The sequence below is a fragment of the Dermacentor silvarum genome, chromosome 4, assembly GCF_013339745.2.
Source record: "Dermacentor silvarum isolate Dsil-2018 chromosome 4, BIME_Dsil_1.4, whole genome shotgun sequence".
Lineage (NCBI taxonomy): Eukaryota > Metazoa > Arthropoda > Arachnida > Ixodida > Ixodidae > Dermacentor > Dermacentor silvarum.
In genome coordinates this window covers 92373827-92390587 of record NC_051157.2, presented here as the reverse complement: position 1 = coordinate 92390587, position 16761 = coordinate 92373827, and the positions used below count along the sequence as shown (strand labels likewise).

The following is a 16761-nucleotide window of genomic DNA, read 5'->3' as shown; positions in this document are numbered from 1 at the left end:
CCAAATTTGCCGTCCTGCTACGCATTGATGCCATGGGTGACCCTATTCTCCATTTTCCTCGGGCCCCAAATCATTAAGGCTGTGTTCAGTTGGTCTAATTCACTTTAAATGTCCGCAACTCATATTTGAGCAAGGGCGCTTGGGGGCTTATAAAAACCGTTAGTTCGCAATGTTAAGCCCTGTCAGGCCCAGCGGCACACAAAAGCCGAATACGTTGAAGATGGGAGCAGGGAAGCCCGGTTGTGCAATCACCACAGTACACACTGTATGCTGGCCCTCTGGAAATAGTTCCTGGTATGCACAAGGAAACTGACATTGTGAACGACAGAGGCTCTTCATCTCAAGTTATACCGAGGGAGATCCGCATTGAACCGCATTGAAAACATGGAACCGGGTGGTAAACACGCACAGCAATTTTTTTAAATGAAGAATTAAAGGGGTAGTACCAATGTTCTTGACAAACGAGATCTTCACAAGCGACAGCCTTCATTGCGAGGCTGTCGAACGCACTTGCTATTAATTGATTAACAAGTTTCGAAAGAGCGGCGGCTAAATTTACCTGGCTGACATTGAAACGACTCAGTGCGCAAGCGTTCAATCACACATTATTGCACAGAGCGCCGGGACAAGACATCCTGCCTACTAATGATATGTCATATACATCCGACACCATCGTTCATATGTTATGATACGAATTCTAGAACTGGAAGGTCGTGCGGCGTATCACTCGATTCACTAAGTGCTCACTCAGCAGTACGCCGCCACTGTTATCGACTATGTAACCATTCGTGAATTCTGCGCGTTCGTCTGCGAGGTCGTCTGTGAAACCGTTAGTGACATCATCTGCGAGCCAATGAGCACCCCGCGCTCATTTTTTCCCGGCACTGAAGCTTTGGTGATGCGTGCCACTGCTGTAGCCGTCTTGCGAAGCAGAGGTCTCGCGAGGCAGTGTCCTGTTACTGGCATGGACGCTTGGGCTCGCCAAATCATCCTGCTTCGGCAGTAAACCCAGGCCTTGCTCTGCCTTCCTCTCGGCTGTTTCCAGGCCTTCAGCTCGATCCACGTAAATTTCTGCTGACACTGGCGCAGACGCAGGGGCTCCCTAGGTCAGCCTGGAATGTCGGTGTGTCTGTGGCAGGTCCTTCAGGAAGCTCTGCTATAAATACAGACGGCGCCGCGTCGACGGGTAATGACGCAGCCGTTTCCTTGAGCTCGGCGCCGTCTTGAAGGGCAAGTTGGCTGGCGTGGTCGGAACTCCTGGGTTCCTCTGCGGCAGTGTTCTCTCGCACCTGTGGTAGAAACGGAATGCCCAGTTCCCAGTGGTGGCATCACGTGAGGCTCGTCGCTTGCATGCTCCGGTTCCTCACACTCACTCCAAGGTGGCGACGTCGTGCTGCCTATGGCCGGTGAAGCAGACTCCTCCTAGAGAAAAAATGGGGCAGACACACTTCAAATTTGACTGATTACATGTGGGCATCCGAAAGCATTATAGTGCCTTTGGTGAAATGTTTTCGATTGATGTTTTTGATTGGGAGGCAGCGCGCTCATTATTACACTCATGACGTGGTGCCACCTGCTCCCCATTGGCTGCACCGTCACGTGCCCAATGACGCACGCACTAACTAGGCCACACCTATAGTCAACCAGAACCGTGGAGCTGCCGTAGCGTCGGGGAAGCGTGCTCGTCTCGCACCCCGGAAGCCAGGTTCGATTCCCAGCTAGACCTAAATGTACTAACTTTTCTCTTTAAAGCCATTAATTTACTTTGTTTACAGCAACCTCTCTCAGAAATTTGACGTGAATTCGAGCATTATTGCGTGTTTTTACTCTTTGCACCATCAGGAATTTTGGTATCATTGCTAGGTCACGCCGCCGACGCCGTATTTTCGGGTAGTGGGGCATATATCTCTTTCGCATTAAAACAAAAATGACGGTCAGTTTTACAGCGAAGTTATTACAGAAGTTCCGCATTGGTTTTCGCACCACAGCATGCGACTGCGTTGTCGACATTCTATGTGAAACCAACGCAAACTGTGCCGAAGCCCTGAATTCGCTTTGAAACGTAATGAACAAAGATTATAAAATAAAGGTTACGTTCTACGTATACCTCAGTCTAGTAGACAAACACTTATTTGCGTGTTTTTTTAAGCAGTAATCAGTTTGTTTTCTTCCTCCGTTATACTAGATCCACGTTGGAGGTCAGCCAGTAGGTCGTACGGCTGCAGTGCGACTGCAGTGCGACAGTGCGGTCGTACGACTACAAACAACGTGGTGCTGCAGCGCACTCTGAGTGGGAGTCGCGACTATAAAGAAGTCCCGCAGAAACTCCATTGTAGTTGTGTAAGTATGTGTAAGCATTGTGCCACTTGCTCAAGATCTCTACACAGCCAGGTGTCATTATCAATCTTATCAAACTTGATCCGACCATATAATCACTTATCAACCTTTATCGGTTGTTAACCTTATCATACTCAATCCGATCCTTATCAACACTTTCCGGTCCTTATCAACCTTATCGAACATGATCCGATTCTTATCAAATGTTATCGGTCCTTATCAATCTTATCGGATTCGATCCGACCCTTATCAATTCTTATTAGCCCTTATCGCTCTTTAGCACCTTATCCATCCGCAATTAACCATTATCAACCGTGATGAGACCCACATAACCCCTCATTACTCCTTATCATCCTTAGCCACTCATTCACTGCTTATCTGTCACTGTTGCGCGACGCGAAGTAAATGAGGTCGGTGACATTTTGGTCGGTGAAGGAACGCCCAACGGGAGGCGCATCCCAAAATCACCGAAACACTTCGGGGATGTGGCATGTTTGGCATTAAAGTTCAGCAAAGTCGGAATTTTCCTGATGTCTACAACGCCCAAAGTCGGCTCTACACGTGATCCTAGAGATGACTTTTATTGCACCATCACCAAATCTTTCCCAACATAGTCTTCATAGAAGGGTTCTCCTTTGTCACTTGTTTTGTACCGCCGGTACAACACATTCATATGGTACAGATATATTCACCTTGTGCGAGCCTGGGTGTTTAACCCAGTCAGTGAAACACTCGCCTTCTCAGCCTGAGGTCGTACGTTCGAAGCTAACCACCAGCAACCTTTACCCTTTGAAATTAATTTTGTTTTATACATTATTTTTTTCTTTACAGTGATTCTTTATGGCGATTGGTATTGTGTGACAAAAGGATAATGGATGGACGGATTGGTTTACTCGTTGGGAAGGCGTAGAAATGCTTACGTATTTAAAAGATCGAGCGGTCAGTTATTCTTATTTGTAGAATAATAAATAGCGTAAAAAAGTCCAAAAGAGCAGCGTTCCCAACAAAGAAAAGTGTGACTATTGGTATAGGAATTTCTATCAAACGAACTAGAAACATACGGAGAAGCGTCCTTTCTACGACGCTGGCGCACAATATTTTTCAAAATAAGGGAACGTGAACTTGAAATGGCAGTTACAGAATATTGAATAAAATTGAAACAATAACACAGATAAAAATGTATAAACAGTATAAAAGGCATGCCATTTCTAAAGAGTGCATTGCAAATGTTGTAAAGTTGAATATTATATATGATCGCATATTATTGAAATTAGCTGGCAGAAATAATTGGTAAAGTGCCTGCCCGTTCTCATAGGATTTTAAAATGCTTCATATGACTGTTTTCATTTTTATTATTTTGGGGAACTGTCAGAAACAATTAGAAGCATCTAAGTTGTAATCATATGATACAGAACTCAATAAATTTCCTCTTTGACTTCCTCTTTGACCAGCCAGTGAGGACCCCTAGTGCATCGAAAGGGCGGGGAACTAACCGCAAGACCGTTAGTACTTCGGAAGAATGCAAGCTGTAACACTGGCAAACGTCAGCGATGGATTTCTTTTTGCTTACAAGCAAAGCAGTACTAAATTGGTGGGTGTCCTTGCTGATCAGAAGTTATTTCCTTTTGTGGTACCAGAAACATTCAGATGTTTCTGGAAAGTAAAGTTAATGTGATCTGATTTGATTGGAACACGGAGGAAAGAAAGAAATATGCTAGGAAAATGCTGAACCCTTGCACGAGGTGATAAAAAAAGCATGGGCAACAATTTCTTCACTCTCTAGGTGTGGCGATTTAAAAGATATCGCTTGCGTGCAATGTCGCTGAGTCGAATGAGTAAGCCTGTGTAGTGGATAAATAAATCAATTGTGAGGTTCCAAGTGCTAGAGCAACTTTCGGTCTGTCAGAGCAAAATGCTGAAGTGGGAGGGGGTAGGAGGCGCAAAGCGCCACATACTAGAGGCCTAACACGCAATGCTAGATGTGGAACAACTCCTTTCGGCCACCTCTCCCATTGTACACCACCTTTGCCCAAAAGGCAACGTTCGCGGCACCACGCTTAGGGCAGCTCTTGAAACTTACCAACGGATAACCATCAGCAGATGGCGCGACAAGCGCGCTGCTGTCCAGAGCTGCAGGCTTGCCCGCTCCTGGCTGCGTCTTTTCTCTAGAGGTGGCTTTGTGAGCCACCGCTTTGCTCTTATTGGCCTTCGAATGAGGCGACGGCAGCACCACCTGGTGAGCGTTCACTGCATGCCAAGTCGGTGATGGCACGGGCGAAAGCGTTTCTCCAGATGGCTGGACCTGGGCTGCCCCCTTTCTGGCAGGCGGCTTTTTTTCAAGCACGTTCAAGGATGGTGCCGCCACTGCCGCATCTAGGTGCCTGTGCTGATGAGGGGCTTTTCTGCCAGGAGATGGTGCCGACTTACGCGAAGGCGATGGAACTTCCATGGCAGAAGAAACTGCGCCACTGAGAACAGCTTTCTTCTTATCCGAAACCAACGCCATGTCCGAATTCACTGCCCTAGTGTCCGGCGACTTGTGGCGTTTTGGGCTGTGTAAAGCAACGCTAGCCGGCGAAGGCACGTCGACTGCTCCTCCGATCTTTTTCCGTGATCCCGCGGCCTTGTTAGCGTGTGTGGATTTTGCGGTAGAGAAGGACGGGACGCCAGCTGGCGGAGACCTCCCGCCTAACGCATTTAAAGGTGACCTATGCATCCTGGCAGGAGTAGAAGCTACGGACACACCTTTCCTTGACTTCGACTTCCTGGTGGGAAAACCGTGGTGCCTTTTGTGGTGCGATGGTTTGGCCGGCGGTGGTTGAAGCTCTGGTGAACCGACGCTTTCCGGGGAAATACTGTCCTTCACCCCACCTGATGCAGGAAGTGGAGGTGACATCGTCGCACCCTGGTCGGCTTTGAGGGGAGACCTGGAACCCTGTTTCGTAGATGGTGTTGACACTTTCCCCTTTTTAGCGCCTCTAGGCAATTCCGCTGGGACAGGATGTTCTTGGGAACCGGGTGGACCCTCTGCATCCGCAGACTCTGTCGCAGCTCGCAGCAGGGTGGCTGATGGACTTTCGGATTTCATGGGTACCATGGTCACCACATGGGAAGGTCGCACATATGACCGCCGTGAGGGTGACGGTGAGAGTGGAGCGGGATCTGGTGCTGCATCCTCGCCTAAAGGTGGTTTGGTGACTCCTACTTTACCCACCAGCTCGTCGTCAAGCAAACGCCGCAGCCTCGAAAGAGCCTGAGGCTCTGGACCAAGTGACTGCTCCACTACGACAGAAGCTCTCTCGCGGTCTCTTGCAAGTTGTTTTGAGTTCGGGGTAGACGGCGCCTGCCCTGGTGGGGAAGACTTATGGTACATCATTTCTGAGGGTGCTGCTCCAAGGCGCTCGTGTACAACTGAGCCGGCTGTGCGTACCATTTCACTGTCGCTACACGCCGCATGGTCGTGATTTGCAACCGCTGCTGGAAGGGCTACGTCTGGGCTCGTGCACGGTATTGTGAGCTCATGGTCGTCGTCATGAAATGTCGTCAGCTTTTGCAGGGGTTCTGCTTGGCTCGCAGTTGCAGCTAGTGCCACCACCGGCTTATCGGAAGCATTTGTGTTTGGTCTGCGAAGCGTTCCAGTCTGGCGCGCGTCTTTCTTGCGTGGCCTTTGTGGCGAGGTGGCTCCTCCAGCTGCCTTCGACTTGACAAGGCGCCACAACGAACTGAGCGGAAGAGACTTGTAGAAGGTGCCCGATTCGGGTACTGCCTGCAAGACAATGCTCGCTGTCATCAATAATCGAAGTCCTCAATAAACCAGCATTCAAGTAGATGAAACGTAAGTGCGAAAACTGGTGGGCCTACTAGACGAACAGAGATATTTCTGAAAAACATGACCTAGAACTCATGACATATAGGCTTGGAAAAGTCCATATATGGAACGAACAGGCATGCGCACGCAAGCGAGTACTCGCACACACATACACGCCCACCACGCCCCCACGCAGGCGCACACACTCATCGATGAAGTTCAAAAGACACATGAAAAAGGCACACGTACGAAATGCCACTTTTAGCAAGCGCTGCGACCAGGGCGCAGTTTGTGTCAAAGTGAAGGAAGCCACCTCTGTACGTTCATTTAAATAGGATGCAATTTGCACAGAATGTCATGCTTGAGTAGAGAAATGTGCGGTGCAGTACATCATCTAAAGGTGTGCGATGTCCTTTTTTTCAGAAATTGGAATATGTCGATGAAATGTAGGACACGCCAGATATATATATATATATATATATATATATATATATATATGTGTGTGTGTGTGTGTGTGTGTGGTGTGTGTGTGTGTGTGTGTGTGTGTGTGTGTGTGTGTGTGTGTGTGTGTGTGTGTGTGTGTGTGTGTGTGTGTGTGTGTGTGTGTGTGTGTGTGTGTGTGTGTGTGTGCGTGTGTGTGTGTGTGTGTGTGATTAAACGCGAGAACGTTCCACATAACTCTTGTGGCAAGTTGCCCTAGGTTAATCCTTAACCTGTCCTGTCGTCAATATTTACTACAAATCTAAGATATATATATATATATATATATATATATATATATATATATATATATATATATTGCTTTCATCGCTCTAGACTTTATCCGGTCGCCTTGGTTGCTGGGTGCTTCGCTTACAGGAGTGCGATTTCGATGTCGCCTACAATTCTGGCAAGAAGCATCACGGCGCGGATGCTCTATCTAGCTACCCTCTGCCGAACCATGACGACTCACCATCACCTCTTCATAATAGCGAACACCCAAAGTCCTTTTCATCGGCTTTACCCATAGGAGCGCTCGATTGGTTAAGCCCCGACATCCCACCTGTCCTTGTGTCCCACCAACGTGTCGACCCATACTACCGAAATATTCTCGAATGCATGGAAGGTTTTTCCACTCCGAAAGCCCGACTTCTTCGGCAACTTAATCAATTCAATCTGCACAGTGGGGACTTTACGTCGCTACAGTTTATCACGACGATGGCAGCCAAATGGGACCCGATCATACCACGTTCTCTGCAACGTGAGGTGCTCGAAGTCTTTCGCGATCATCTGACGGCCGGTCATCTAGGATACCATAAGACATACGACAGAATACGAAGTCGCTACTCCTGGCTTGGGCTTTCTTCAGCCTTTGCAACGTACGTCGCATCCTGCGTTCATTGTCAAAGCCACGAACGACCAACAACAGCTTATTGTGGCTTTTTACAACCTTCTCCTTGTCCCGCTTCGCATTCCGAAGTCGTTGAAATAGACTTGTTCGGCCCTCTTCCCACGACCTTTAAATGACAATCATTGGATTGTGACGGCCGTTGACCATCTAACACGATACGGAGAGACAGCCTCTCTACAATGTTGGACTGCCACTGAAGTCGCCGATTTCTTTCTATGCAACTTTTTTTTACGCCATGGAGCTCCGCGCGCTCTCATCAGCGACCGCGGCAAAGTCTTCCTCTCTTCCATCCTGACCGAAGCTCTGCGCGCCTCAAACACCCTTCACAAGACGACTTCCAGCTACCATCCGCAAACCAACGGCTTGTCGGAGCGTTTTCATCGTACCCTTTCAGGCGTGATTGCAATGTACATCCGCCCCGACCACACGAGCTGGGATGCGATACTGCCGTTCGTGACATTCGCTTATAACACGGCTACGAAACGTACCACCGGCTCTTTTCCCTGTTTCCTCGTCTATGGCCGCTCACCGAGTATCATTCTGGATGTATCGTTCTTTTCGACTCCTATACCCCCAGCAGCTCCTTTCTCAGAGCAATATTTGGCTCGCCTCGGAAGGACGCTCAGAAGTCTCGCTATGACTCGACTCATCGTGCTGTTACTTTTTCTCATGGCAGCGAAGTGCTTGTGTGGACTCCTGTACCCGTTCCCGGCTTATGCCAAAAATCCCTCCCTCAATTTAATGGACCTTACACGATAATTGAGTAGACATCCCCTGATCATTACCGCGTGTAAGCGCCACACAATATCTATATATATATATATATATATATATATACAGAGTGTCCCAGCTATCACGCAGCACGATTTTAACAAAGATGAACGGCATCACGCGAAGCAAACCTAGTGCGTATTGTTTCCACTGCAGTGGAGTAGCCGCCAGTAATTTTTTCGTTACTGAGATTTAATTAGCTAATTGTAATTAATTATCTAACTCGAGAAGTACTGTCTTAATTGTCAAAGTGTCAATGAGAAAATTGTAGAGCAGCATGAAACATTCCCGATACAGCTTTCTGTTGCTCAGTACGTGCTACATAAAAGTGTTTTTCCGAGTGTGAAAGGAGCCCGCGCATACACGCAGAATTGCCGCGCGACTGCTCACTCGAGGCACTTTGCGTGTATATATATTTCAAAATTAGGATGCAATATATTCTGCATCTTATTATTTTTCACCCATAAGTGCCAGGGCATTGTTGGAACCAAAAGCAATGTTTAAAAACAATTTTTTTACGCTCCGTTGACTGTATTTGCAAACCACTGCAAAGTCTGATGGTGTTTGGCTTCGTCTGCGTTGCATACGCAGCTAGTTTTTCTTGGTTGCATATCTGAGTATTCTTATTGCCACAAAACAAAGAACTAAATACCACGCACAAAGGCATGTAATAATCTCAAAACAGTTTCAGTACAACCCAGAATACGAAGAGTGACGTGATAGCTGGGGCATTATTACGCCCACTTAGTATTAAACTGTTTCGTGCAGCATCCGTTGGAGTAAAAATCCACAGAGCGCGCGAACAATCTCCTTTTGAGAAGAAGATGTAGATTAACACTGAGTCGTGTATGCGGCGGTTGCATTCCCTGGTTGTAAAGTGGAAATAAACTTCGTTTTTCGTCCTCTTTTTTCCTGTCCTTCGCTTCATGCATCTGCCGTCAATTAAATTTTCTTTTTCATATGGGTTTTGGTTTACGGATAAGCTGCAAAGCGTGGAATCTGCCAATCATTTTACTGGCTGCGGAGGCTCATGCTTCCAGGAAGTATTCCTTCTGAAGCGTGGTTGACTAAGATGTAGAATCTGCGACTGGCAATCTGTGGTTCCGAAGCTCGAACGCGGCTGTACAACTTTTTTTTTTGTAAATTCTCGCAACGCATTTCGATATTTCTTGTGACAGACAACGTCGGTAGACATAAAACCTGTGATCAATAAATACGGTGAATTCATAATTTTATTACTTGCACGAAGGGCGGTACATATGTACACTGGAGTACAGCTTATTGTCCTTCAAACTGATTGCCTTCTATGCAGAAGTCCAGTGATTTTTTTTTTTTCGACGGTGCACGATGTCGTGGGGCTACTTGGCCATTGCACGTCTTTCACGCCGCCATGACCGACAGGGAAGCACTTGTACCATTCGTACACACTCTTTTTTTTTAATGAAGAACTCCTTCCACACACCAGGCACAGCATGTCCTGATACTCCCTTGGCATTCTCCAAAGTACGAAGCAGAATTTCACGTTCATACGTTGCTGCATTTTACCCGTAACAACGTCGCTGCGCTGCCCCTTACTGCACGTCTGCATGTCTACGCGAGTGCACATATGGACAACCGCACGTCTTCACTAACCTGTAGTAGATAGCAACCGTAACTAGTAGTGCCACCTACACCGCACTCTAGCAATTTGTGCACCGTGTTTACTGATCACAGATTGCATTGATTGTGTTGTGTTGGTTGCATTATTTTGAGATTGTATTTATCACAGATTGTGGACTGAGGGGAGTGAATCCCTAATAGTTGTCGCTGTAAGGAGACAATCGGACTCCTACTCGGAAGCCTTTTTATTTAAGTAAGCAAAAGCCTTGCGTGTACATGCGGTAAAGTATTTTTTAACCTCTAAGGACGGCTTTTCAATTTGGCTTGACTTTCATTTCCTAGTAATCTGAATGTACTTTCTGGAAACGCGAGATAGGGTTCTATTGCAGACTGTAAATTGATATCGCGAGCCATAAATCCACAGAACAAAGTCTGCGCTAATTTTTTTTAATTCTATCTCATGAATCTTGAGTAATAGGTGCATCATGCACGTCTAATGATTTCACTCAAATTGGCACCGACCTTATCAGGGGGCGAGCGGAACTTGACGGGAGGCTCTCCGTTATGCTCCTCGGAGCTGTCGTAGCGCCAGTCGCTGGTCGAAGGGCTGATCTGTGCCTCGGTGGTCAGGATCAGGTGCGTCCCGAGTTGGTCGCTCAACGACTCCGACTTGTGCTGACGGTCGCAATGAAAGCAATCGTTATGTCAGTAAATAGAGGCAAGCGTATTCTGAGATATTTTCAAATGACGTACCCCTTCTCTGCACTTAAATTGTAAAAAAAAAAATAAACATGGCCAAAAGCCAGAAACAACGCGGACAGCACTGGCTTTCCAGAAATTTCAGTACTCAAAAAAGGAACACCTACGTAGGCACTGCGCAATGGAAACACCAAACTTGAAAACGCTTTGAAGCGAAATAAGAACCACTATGTAGAGCAACTGGTTCTCCTACGTCACATCAAAGGCACGGTGATATTCAAATAATATTTTTGTCGGACAGGACAACCGATGAAACACTTACACACGTATTGACGCATCGCGCAGTCCCGGCTGCCTAAATTACTTTCGCTGTTGTTTTCTCGCCATTAACTGGAATTACGCAGTCATCAGAATTAGGTCAGCAGCCAGACTCTCTGCAATGTATTGCCAAATGTCCATCCGTGCTCTACCTCACATTTTTAGCGAAGCTTTACAGGCTCACAAGTGTTGGTGGTGGTGGCGGTGGTGGTGGCACGCTGAAAAGTGGGCCGATCTTGGTGATAAAGTGCAGAAAGGGTCCAAGCTCAATGGCACGTACCCCTGTGGATCGGGGACCTGTACGGGCCCTTGAACTACCCTTGTCCCACGAGGGACCCAAAGAGACAAAATCACCAGTCCTTACCCTGTCGATAAAATGGGGGTAAGTGAAGCTCGACGTGCCGATTCTATCGTAAAGGCTTCCGATGCCCAGGAGAAACGTCAGCGAAGAGCCGCCGACCCTGAGCTTAGTGCAAACGAAGCGGAACGCCTGCAACAGTGTCATCTTGCCACAAGCTTCGCTTAACCTCATTTTCACGACAGGGGACGGGCTCTGAACTTTTTGTCATGTTCATGCAGGCCGTCGTTTAAGAAACGTCCGCTTGGCCTAACGCAGTACTTAACTAGCCTGCATTAGTAGCGTAATGTAATATAATATAACGTAATTTATTGTAACAACTGGTGACCCTCAATCAGTTTGAAATTAGCGACATGTGTATACAGCCCCATCGCTTATCTAAGCTATGAGAGACGTGGCATGAAAGGCATCGGATTAAGTTTTACAACCTGAAGTTGTTTGTAGATATATTAACTCAACAAAACCAAATCACTGAGTCCGCTGATGAAGTATGACATATCAGCCCCTAATCGTGATGCATCCAAGGCTGGATTCAGTGCTACTAAGCACCATCACGCTAGTTAAGCAGATTGAATGCAAAAAGCGATTCGGATCGGGATCTGAGTTTTATGCAAAGTGCATTTCAATATCATACACGGGCGTTATTACGCTCCACCGACTTGCACTAAGGTCGCGTTAACCGACAATGGAACGCTCGACATTAGGCTATGCAACGCAACGCCGCGTCACTGAGACACCATGACAAGTATATAGCGTATTTCATTTCATTTTTTATTGCGATAGCAAGTATATGGACGCTCCAAAGCAGATTTCTGCCGTCGGCGTCGCCGTCGCCGTCGCCGTGAGGTTCCGTATGACGTCAATGAAGAGGAAATCGTCGCCGCGCGCCGCCGTAACGCTGTATGTGCGAGTGAAGAGGGGGCGAGGGACGCGAGCGTTTAACCCATTGCGCCACAAACGCATTTGCAGAGAGCTACACAGACGCGCCTTATATATCTAACACTCCTCCGTGTACCCGCGCTCTTGCTCGGGGCGGTGCCGCCGCCTACGAGCAGAAAAGAGAAGTACTGCATTATGACACTAACGCGCACCGACAGTGAACGCTTCGGTGGTCTCAGCACTACGACGCCTCGATGCCAGCATTCGAAGGGACGCTGGCATCAAGAAGCACTACCAACGCCACCTAGGTGGCGTTCACCGTACTCAGCACAGCGGAGCGTGGCCTCCGCAATTAGCTCTGAAAATGTTTCTGAAGTTGATCGCAGAGGCTGCAATTACGACTCGCTGTACGCGCTGATTTGACTCGGTGACGATTCAGTTACGTGCTTTGTCTTGCGCGTTGTATTAGTGTGTCAGTTACGTGCTTCGTCTTTCGCGTTGTGCTAGCGTGTGCAGCGTAGTGCAGCTTCCATATGCACGACGGTTGCTCATGGTCATCGACGTTGGTAGTCGTGATGGAGGAGACGTGCCACCAGGCGTCAGCGTGGGTGCATCAACGCCTAAGGGCGCTTTAGCCACAAAACACCAATAGACATTATATATCAATGTGCAATAAACATTACACTACTTCTGTGAAGACACGTTTCACTTTCGTGTTCTATACCGATTCCTATATAAGAGGGATCAACCACATTTTTTTTATAGGCCCGAAGTCACCCCACCCCATAAAGGGGTCTTATTCTACGTGGCAATATCAGAACATAGAACAAAAAAAAGGACAGCTACAAAAAGGGCAACATTGCTTCGGCAGGGTAATTGAGAAAATAGGAAATGTAGGTTCGAGTGTAAGGGAAGAGTATGTTACGGAATAATAGGTGAGATGACTAGTTAACATTTCCCGGAGCAATTTACGTTCAGTGCACGAAAGTATTCTTTGTTGGAGAATGCACCATTGGGTTATTTTGACTACGCTCATTTCGCGGGAGTATTGGCAAGTATCGTCGTTATAAATTTCCAAAAAAGGTGATAACCACTGTAAGCCCATCACCCTGAACGGTAGAAGCGCCGCACGGGCCATCTGGGCAGGGTGCTGTCGTCTCGACGAGCTCATCGTGCACCGATGCCCACTTTAGTAACGGCTGTCGAAGGCGCACACGGAGCGAGATCTCCCGCACAAATATAACAAACAACGCAGCTAGCTGGCGCTCCTAGCTACCGCAGAGCTCGGGAACGGAGAAAACTAACGGTGCCACATTAGCGATCGCGCTTGACAGTGACGAGGGGCATTGAACCTCCTTCTGTGGTGCACTTTCCGAACCGCAGAAGGAGATTTTCTTGGGCGCGGCAAACGGGTAGGTGTGACCTGGTTCACAACTTGAGGTTGAGCCGATTAGTTGAACAGGCGGCCTCATCCAACGGGTGACAAACGACTCCGTTCCGCGTGTGACTTCCGTACCGGAGCTCTGGCGTGTAGCATTAGAATGTGCGTGGTTCGTGTCGCAACACCGGTCGTTTGAATCGCGAGCAACGCCGGTGTTTGGGCTGCCGCCATTACATTTATAGCATATGCGCCCTCGCGTGCCGGGCTGTCGTGCGGTTTCTTCAGAGGCGCACGAGAAGCACTCGGTTTTGACTCGGATCTGAGGTGCCAAGATAATGTTTTTCTCGTCTTACGGTCCAGACGCGTGGTCGACGTTTAGCTAGGGAACAGTTACCCCGTGTACCGTCACGGAAAGGTTTACACGCAAAACAGTGTCTCTTTACGGCACCACATGGCATTCGGCTTCTTAGAATTTAATCGTTTCGTGCACGAGTTCGAGGACTGGCGCCATAATTCCGACGTTCTCTCGCGTCCACTATCTGTGCATATGTCTGGCCTGTGAGCATTTTATTACACCAGCTGCGCTTGCATGCCGTTTCCTGCAACTTCTGACAAATATGGGTAGCGTCACCCTGGCTGCTTTGTTGTTGTATATTGTGTATTGGGTGAGAATTATACACTGTGAACTGTGTTGTGGCATCACGCATGGAAATTTTAACAAACGCTAAGTCACAAAGTAAACCAACAATGATTCCTCAGTAAGCATTTGGGGTGAAGCGTGGGGGGTCTAGAAATTGCGGCATCGGCGTTCCAAACATCGTTGTGTACATAACTTAGGGGGCTAAGCCCCATCGGCTCGGCTCATATAGGGTTGCCATATTTTCCAAGCGAATGTTGTAACTGTTTGTAAGCGATGTAACATTGAAACCAACGTTTGTGACCTTTTTGTGCATACAAGCTTTCTTTGTCCATACATCAGCGCCTGCTTTTTTCGGGTCGGAGTCACTCATTAGCCCACTAGCGCAGACCACCTCTAACTGTACGTCCCGCACGCCGAGAATTGGGGAAGAACCACGCATACACATCATCATCAATAATTTACTGCCCCTCTATACTCGACAAGCTCCATGAAGCCCGAAATGGATCAAGTTAAATGTGGCAGGCCGATTTGCTTTCGGTGGATGAGGAAAACTCTTAGGTGCGAAGCATCTTATGCGCCCGGGCTGTCGGCGTCTCCTGGCATCGTCGTCGTCGTCGTAGTCACGGTAAGCAAGCGGCTCATGCTCGCGCTCGGCACGAGCTCGTGCCACTGCTCATACGTTCACCGTCGTCATCGTCTTCAAAAGCAAGCGGCTCGTGCTCGCGCTCGTTCCACTGCTCCCACTCTCGTTGTCGTCGTCGTCTTCCACAGCTGGCTGCGTTGCCGCTCATCAGTCCAGCGTATAATTTTACTTCTCTTCTGTCGTCGTAATGGAGAGACCGCGTTGAAGGGGTTATGAGACATTGCTTAAGGCAGTGTGAACCCATTAGCGGTGCATCACTGCATGCTTCGCACCTCCCCAGGTTTCACGTTAGTAGAGCTGCATTTCGCTGAGTGGGTCATTTGACACTTACGCATAAAATTTAATTTTTCTTTTTTTTTTGAAAATTCAGCGAACTTTCGTTCAGAAAGCCAGGCTTGCGCGAGGCAATAATGTCTGCAAGTAGGCTCCGGCGGTGCCTACAAGATGCAACAATTAGTCGCAGAGTTGGTAAAAAAAAAAAACTGCTACGGGGTTTAATTATCGCCAATACAATCTCAAATTGACATTGCACTGTACCCCTGTAAAGGGTACACCTGCCGTAGATATAGTCATGCTGAGACAAAGCCACCGTACGGCGCACTTTTGGGAAATGGAGCGAATTCGCTTGCTCTAAGCAGGGCTCGCGCCAGCCAATGGTGTCTGAAAGGCAGCTTCGGGTGTACCCACCAGATGCAAAAATTAGTCGCAGGGTGGGGAACATAACTGTACGGGTGTAATTAACGCCGCTTTAATCTAAAATTGACATTTCGTTGTACGCCTGTAAAGGGTGCTCTGCCGTAGATATAGACATGCTGAGGCAAAGTCGCCGTACGGCAGACTTTTTTCCAAGCGCAGAAGCTTGTGAGGGCTACAAACCCGTCTTATGCAGGCTATGTAAATTCATTGCTATAAGTCTTCCGCCACACTTTAATGTAAACGAGGAAGATATGCGCGGCAATATGCATAACAAAATCGCTCGGAAAGAATGTGTGTAGACACGGACGCATAGGACAGATCCTAGAGTCTGATTCGACCCGACTGCGATGTCTAGAATCACGCACAAAAGAGTTTTTATCCTTGCTAATATTCGAGTGTCAGGCGCCAGCTGACGTTTGTAAAAAAATGCAGCATTTATTGCACCGTCTACCTCACATTGGTTTTTTTTTTAATTTAGAGCAACCTTTATTGCAAATGTGTTAAAACGAAGTACGCGCACTGGTTCACATCTGGAGAATTTGTATTTATTCAATAAACTCAGATTTAGAACACCGATGGCACGACCGATAAGAGGACTTACTTTTCCAGCCTATGGCAAGTTTTTACTGCTTACTTCTTTTCGGTTGCATATGCTGGGCAGGAAAGTGAAGTTTCTATACCATAGATTTAGGCTCTTACCTGGTCTTGAGGCGTCGGAGACGGAACTGCCACGGTCGGCTCGGCTTGTTGAGCAACAGGCGGTGGCTCGCAATTGTGCGCATCCAGTCCTTCAGCGGCGAGCTGCTGACGATAAAGCATCGCCTGTTCCCAGCTTGCAGGAACCCACGTTGGTAGTGGGATTAGGCAATCCCTCAAACTCTGAAATGAATCCATAAATTAGGTCATTCAATGAGTGCTTCACTAAAGGAGTACTTTCAAATCACTAAGTCATTCAGTCGCAAAACGACAGCTTATCCTTTCGACTGAATGAACACATCAGTGGAACAGCCAAGACAATTTTATTACGATAGAAGTTATGTGGACATTCTAAGCCAATTTTTGCCGTCGCCGTGACGTTCCTAAAAAAGTACGACTTCGAGGGGATTGATGAGCCCACGTGCCCCTTGCTGTGGGCGCGACGAGCCCTTCCTTTCATGCCCCTACGAAAATAAATGTAGTTGTAAGTCAGCACATGTGTGTGTGGCCCATTAATCTCGTCCACGTCAGTTCGCGCTGTTATTC

At 47.7% G+C, this 16761-nt stretch overlaps 1 protein-coding gene across 1 annotated transcript; it reads right to left on the bottom strand.

Annotated features, from left to right (window-relative positions):
• Positions 1-1049: 1049 nt before the first annotated feature.
• On the bottom strand, positions 1050-16338 carry LOC119448768 (uncharacterized). Its single transcript, XM_037711988.1, has 6 exons — positions 16219-16338; positions 10428-10580; positions 5083-6103; positions 4418-4584; positions 1333-1422; positions 1050-1289 (listed from the first exon to the last, which is right to left on the bottom strand). The coding sequence occupies exons 1-6, from the start codon at positions 16336-16338 to the stop codon at positions 1050-1052; spliced, it is 1791 nt and encodes a 596-aa protein (XP_037567916.1).
• Between the last annotated feature and the right edge of the window lie 423 nt (positions 16339-16761).